Raw genomic sequence first — 6812 nt, 5'->3', positions numbered from 1 at the left:
TGTTAGGCCCAATAGATATATCTTTAGGATTCGCGTCAATTAGGGTGTCTGTTCCCTAATTCTTAGATTACCAGACTTTAATAAAAAGGGGCATATTCGATTTCGATAATTCAACCATAGAATGTAGTTTCAATTACTTGTGTCTATTTCGTCAAACATTTAAAAAAGCGCATGTATTCTCAGTCCCAAAAATATAAAGGGTAAAAAGGCAAATGAAACTCACTATACTGTATTTCGTAGTAAAAATACATATAACGTCATTGAACAAGTGCAAGGTTGGCCTCGGATTCACGAACCTAAATTAATTATATATAATTATGTGTTGGTCAATATTTGTCTAACAAATTAGGCCAAGTCATAGTGTACCACAATCCTAATGCTCGAGACTAATATGCAAAAGTCAACAAAAGTAAATTTGACTCAAAATAATTTCCAAAAATCTATACATGATTAATATATAGTTTAAATATCGTCGTAGACACAAGTAATCGAAAATAATTTCCAACAAAAGTAATAAAATTTATAGGGTTCATTTAATATCATAAAGATAATATGATAGGTATTATTAAAGTAAGTTATTACACGTAGTAAAATATGTTTGTATCACATATTTATTTGATAAAATAATATCTATAATGATAGTAAGTAAAAGTTGTATTATTTTGTAATAATAATTATTATTATAAAAATATCAATATTTATAATTACTAAGATGACATTATGATAAAACGATAATTCTAATTATGATAACTTTAATATTTACGATAATTTTTAATATTATCTTTAAAATAATAATTCTATTTAAAATAATAATAATAATGATATTTTATAGTAATAATGACATTTCTATTAAAATGATAATTTTTGTTAAAATGATAGTTTTAATACTAACGATATTTTTAATAATAATAGTAATGATAAAAATAATAAGAACGATAATTTTATCTAAATCAATATCTTATAATATTTTAATTTCATCATGATACTCTTACTCATTATTTCCTAATCGTTTCGTTTAATAGCTTTTAATCGTCTTTTATATCGTGTTCATAATAATGATAATAATAGTAATCAAAATAATTAGGTGTTACAAATATTTGTTTTAATTACACTAATATTAATAATGATAGTTACTATAACATTTTTAACGATAATACTAATAATTATCTTAATGATAATATAGTAATAGTAATAATAATAATAACAATGACAATATCTATTTTTAAATAATGATATATATATTAATAATGATAATAATAATAATAATAATAATAATAATAATACTAATAATAATAATAATAATAATAATAATAATAATAATAATAATAATAATTGGATAATAATAATAATAATACTAATTATAACTTTAACGATAATAACGATAGTAATAATAAAAAAATAACAATTTTTAATGATAAATCCCTTTTATTGATAAAGATAATAATAATGATAATAATAAGATAAAACTAGAACGACGATAAAAACGACGATAATAATAATCATTTTTAATAAAAATATCAAAAATTCAATTGATTATAACTTCTAATCCGTTCATCGAAACCATTCGATATCTAAAGGAAAAGTCCTTAATTTTTCGCTAGCTTTCCAAGGACATGCATATCTTATACCTTATCTCAACTGCAAGTGTAACTAATTCAATATTCAACCTAACCTGTCTAAGGGCAATATCAAAAGTACAAGCATGCATAATCCTAAATACTCGTGCACTAGTCAGGGATACACTATTAGTATGTAAAAGTTAAATTATGAGTACTCACGTATCAATATTGAGATTCAATATTGCAGGAAAGGTACGTAGACGCAACGGAAATGATAAACACTATATTGACCTTACGAGCATACCCATAAACCAAACTCAATCACCTCCATAGCTATAACCCATAATTTCCTTAATCCTATCCTACTCGAAAAACAATTTCGAAATCACTCGGACAGCACTCCGTCGTAATATTTTATGTATACTAATAATATCTTGAAATAATACGGAGTAAATATATATATGTAAATCGATTGAGAGAGTTTAGAGAAAAATATTTTCAAGTTTCTATGAAATAATGAAACCTATTGAATTCTATTTATAATAGATTTTTGAATTATTAAAGTGAATTATTAAAGTATGAATTATTAAAGTGAATTATTAAAGTATGAATTATTAAAGTGAATTATTAAAGTGAATTATTAAAGTATGAATTATTAAAGTGAATTATTAAAGTATGAATTATTAAATTGAATTATTAAAGTTAAAGTAAAGTAAAAATAAAGTAAAGGTAAAGTTTAAGTATAGTAAAAGTATAAAACTATATACGTATAATACGCGTATAAATATATATAAAATTAATTTAAATCGTTATATATATTTAATAAAATAAAATATAAATATCGTTATCTTTATCATACTAGTTAAGTAATGAGTTGTCAAAAGTGGTTCTAGATATTTATAAAAGTTATATACGTTTTAATAATAAAGTTCTTTTTAAACTGAAAACGTTTTTGTACGTTTGAAACTAAATAGATCAATCGAGTCTTTATGAGATTCAATCTTCCATTATCCTTTGTCTAGTTCTCAATGATTGACAATTTGTTCTTATTTATAAATCACTTTACCATTTTCTGAATATTGTTAAAACGGAAAGATTTCTCAAATCAACGTGGGCCTTTTAACAGAGACTTGTAATCATAATTCAATATATCTGATAATTCAATCATTTGATCTTATCTTCTAATTCCATTGATAAATATTTTGAAACAGATACAATCATATAAAGTATTTAATCTAATATTTTGTTTACGTTTCAAGTTATAATATATATACACATATACATATATAATCATATTCGTTTAATGGTTCGTGAATCGTTGGAACATGGTCGAGGTTGAATGAATGTATGAACATAGTTTAAAATTCTTGCAATTTAACTTAACAAATATTGCTTATCGTGTCGGAAACATATAAAGATTAAAGTTTAAATTTGGTTGGAAATTTCCTGGTTGTCACACCCGGGACAGTTCCAAGCCGTCGCGAGGCAGTGGTTCACCAAGTTACCTGCCTTGAGCATAACCAGCTTCACGGACCTCAGAACTAAGTTCGTGCAACGTTTCCAGAACTTTAAGCGCACTGAACTGACCCACTTGGATGCGCACATCATCAAAATGAGGCCGCGTGAATCCCTCATGAATTTTACTTTCCGCTTCACAGTGGAGTGCCAAAAGATCCCTGATCTGCCTGAATCGCAGCAGATCTCCTCGTACATCATGGGGATTTGTCAAACTCGTCATTTATCACTGGTGAAAGCGATGCGGCGTAAGCTGCCAAAAACGTATGTAGAAGCGGTAAAAATGGTAAAGGACTATGTACGTTTCGAGGAGTTTGCTGACGTTGCCGTTGGGGATCACGACACAACGGACATGAACGATAAAGAAGACAAGGGTAACGGCAAAGGCAATACAGGTAATAAGTATAAAGGAAGCGGCGGGGGCGGAAGCAGGGGCTACAGACGCTCCAGTCATAAGTCTGACCATCGTAGCAGCTACCGTCCGTATGAACGGTACGTCGCCAAGAGGTTGTCACCAGAAGAGGAAAGTTTGGTGAAGTCGTTGTCAAAAACGCCTAAAGAAATTTTGACAACGGAAGAGATAAGGAAAGATTTTCCGTCGCCAAAGCCGATGCAGCCACGTTTCGCTGTAGATGAAAGTAAATGGTGCATTTTTCACGAAGATAAGGGGCACGACGCGGAAGACTGCAGGGAACTCAAGAAAGTGATAGTCGAACGGTTGAAACTCGCAGAATTTGACCATCTGAAGCCGTCACGTGTCAAAACCCTCGGAGCGAAAAAATTCGCTTGGTAGCGGGGAAAGGAAAAGGCTCCAGAAAAGCATATCCACATGATTCAAATGTGGCACGCGGGTCACGTTCGAAAGACGGAAGTTTTGGAGGAATGGGAATGCGCCCCTATCACGTCCCTGCCTTCTGGAGAGTTTTTCCGACCGACCTGCCAGTGACAATAACCGCAACGGTCGGACGATGCGGGGTCTCTAGAATTTATGTAGATACAGGAAGTGCCGTCGACGTCTTGTACGAACATTGCTTCTTACAACTACCACAAGATGCGCAGGATAGGTTAAAACCACCACTTTTTCCCGTCGCTGGATTCACAGGTGAAACTACTTGGCCTCTGGGCCGAGTAAGTATTGACGTTACGTTAGAGGAAAATGAGAAGCGGCGAACAGTGGCTTTAAATTTCGTGGTCGTTAGAAGTCTGTCGAAGTATAACATTATTATGGGACGGGAAGCGTTATGTGAATTCGGCGCGATAGTTTTCACTGTGTATGGAATAATGAAATTCCCGACCCCGTTAGGCGTCACAACTGTTTTCTCTGATCGGGTCCCGGTTGTAGGCCAGGTCGAACAACCGCTACAACCGGCGGCGCCGATTGGGCAAGGGGGAAGCGTTACAATCAACCATTCCTTTCCTGAGAAAACGGTACAGATTGGGCACACACTCATCGACGCGACGAAAAGTACGTTATGTGAACTGCTGGAATCTAACGCTGACGTGTTTGCGTGGCAGGAGTCGGATATGACGGGAGTACCTCGTACCATCGCAGAACATCGTTTAAATGCCAATCCAAGTTTGACTCCGGTACGGCAAAAGAAACTAGGTATGGCGCCGGAACGCAGCGCCTTCCTAAGGAATGAAGTGGAAAAGTTGGTACAAGCAGATATACTACGGGAAGTTAAATACCAAACATGGGTTGTTAATCCGGTGCTGGTTAAAAAGGCGAATGGCTCGTGGCGGATGTGTGTTGTCTTCAAAGACATCAATAAGGCTTGTCCCAAGGACAATTATCCGTTACCCGAGATAGACTAGAAGGTAGAGTCGTTGGCTGGTTTTCGTTTCAAATGTTTCCTTGATGCTTATAAAGGCTACCACCAGATCCAAATGGCAGAACGCGACGAAGACAAAACCGCGTTCCACACAGATCAAGGCATTTTTTGTTACAAAAAGATGCCCTTTGGTTTGAAAAACGCTGGTGCAACGTACCAACGGGTCATCGACGTTGCGTTCAAAGAACAGATCGGTCGAAATGTGGAAGCATACGTCGATGATATAGTGATCAAAAGTCACACCGAAACGGACCTTCTGAAAGACGTTCAGGAAACGTTCGACTCGCTACGAAAAATGAACATGAAGCTGAATCCGGAGAAGTGTAGTTTTGGATTCGAGGAGGGAAAGTTCTTGGGGCACGTTGTCACGACGCGTGGTATCCGGGCAAATCCTAAGAAAATTCAAGCTATTGATGAGATGGCAACACCACGAACGAGAAAGGAGGTGCAAAGTCTGAACGGCAAGCTGGCAGCATTGTCCAGATTCCTGTCAAAGGCGGCGGAACGGTCACTTTCATTTTTCAAAGTGTTGAAGGAAAACGTGGGACGGAATTTCGATTGGACTCCTGAAGCGGATCACGCTTTCCAGGAAATGAAGGCCTTGATTATGACGTTGCCGACACTGACGGCACCAGTACCGGGTAAAATAACCGTTCCGTGATTATTCTTTTTACGAATCTATAAATCCCGTGATGCTAACGTGTCAAGCTTTCAGGGGAAACTTTGACAATTTATCTGGCGGCAGGAACTGAGGCCATCAGCTCGGTGCTCGTCGCGAAACGCGGTGGCACGCAAATGCCAGTTTATTTTGTGAGCAAAGTGCTACAACATGGCGAAGTTAATTACAGGTCGATCGAGAAGCTTATTTTCGCGTTAGTCCACACCGCAAGACGGTTGAGACGGTACTTTCAAGCGCACCCAATGCTGGTGCTAACTGATTCACCTATTAAACAGGTACGGTACGCCGATTGAGACCGGAGCACGTTGGAGAAAATTTATTCTAACAGGTTTTTCATGCAGGTATTGAGCAAACCGGAGGTTTCTGGCTGGCTAGCTGAGTGGGCAATCGAATTAGGAGAACATGAAATTCATTACGCCCCCCGTACCGCTGTCAATGGCCAGATCATGGCAGATTTTATGGTTGAATTTATATGCGCCGCGCCACCAGAGCCAGTTGTGGAAGAAGTACCAAATACCGTCACGTGGGAACTATTTACGGACGGGGCGTCAAGTTCTGACGGAGCGGGTGCAGGTCTAATTTTAATTGGCCCGGACGGTGAGGAACATACCTACGCGTTGCGTTTCGAGTTCCCCGCCACCAATAACGAAGCAGAATATTGTGACAACCCGAAAATTTCCGACCAAATTTAAACTTTATTCTTATATGATTTTGACACGATAAGCAAAGTCTGTAATATTGAAATCTCAAAAACCTTGGACTGTGTTCATATATACATTTGACCTCTAACTATTCCCGACGATTCACGAACAATTGGGTGTGTGTGTGTGTGTATATATATATATATATATATATATATATATATATATATATATATATATATATATATATATATATATATATATATATATATATATATATATATATATATAATGATAGTATTACTTTCATTATTATTATTATATCAATAATAGTAATATTTATATTATTATCATTATTACTGTTATAATTATAATTAGTGAAATTCTAATAGTTTTAGGATCATAAGAATAAAGATTTTTAAATATAAATGTTATTATAAGAACAAATGAAATTATAATTTTGTTGTGACTTAAATATTATTAATTATTATTATTATTAATATTTGATGTTATTAATTATTTTTATCATTAAGATTAGTATTATTTCTATTATTATTATTATTATTATTATTAGTATTTTATTTTT

General features: G+C 34.4%; 1 protein-coding gene across 1 annotated transcript; it reads left to right on the top strand.

Moving 5' to 3' along the window:
- The first annotated feature begins 3956 nt into the window (after window positions 1-3956).
- LOC139863889 (uncharacterized) lies at window positions 3957-4889 on the top strand. The gene has a single exon (XM_071852490.1). It carries the CDS (start codon window positions 3957-3959, stop codon window positions 4887-4889), a length of 933 nt encoding a protein of 310 aa, XP_071708591.1.
- Window positions 4890-6812: the final 1923 nt, after the last annotated feature.

Source organism: Rutidosis leptorrhynchoides, chromosome 8 (assembly GCF_046630445.1).
Source record: "Rutidosis leptorrhynchoides isolate AG116_Rl617_1_P2 chromosome 8, CSIRO_AGI_Rlap_v1, whole genome shotgun sequence".
Taxonomy (NCBI): domain Eukaryota; kingdom Viridiplantae; phylum Streptophyta; class Magnoliopsida; order Asterales; family Asteraceae; genus Rutidosis; species Rutidosis leptorrhynchoides.
This window is presented reverse-complemented; position numbering and strand designations above follow the sequence as displayed.

Excerpts from the sequence above, each read along its gene's own strand:
- LOC139863889 (XM_071852490.1), top strand. The coding sequence starts at position 3,957 with ATGGGAATGCGCCCCTATCACGTCCCTGCCTTCTGGAGAGTTTTTCCG.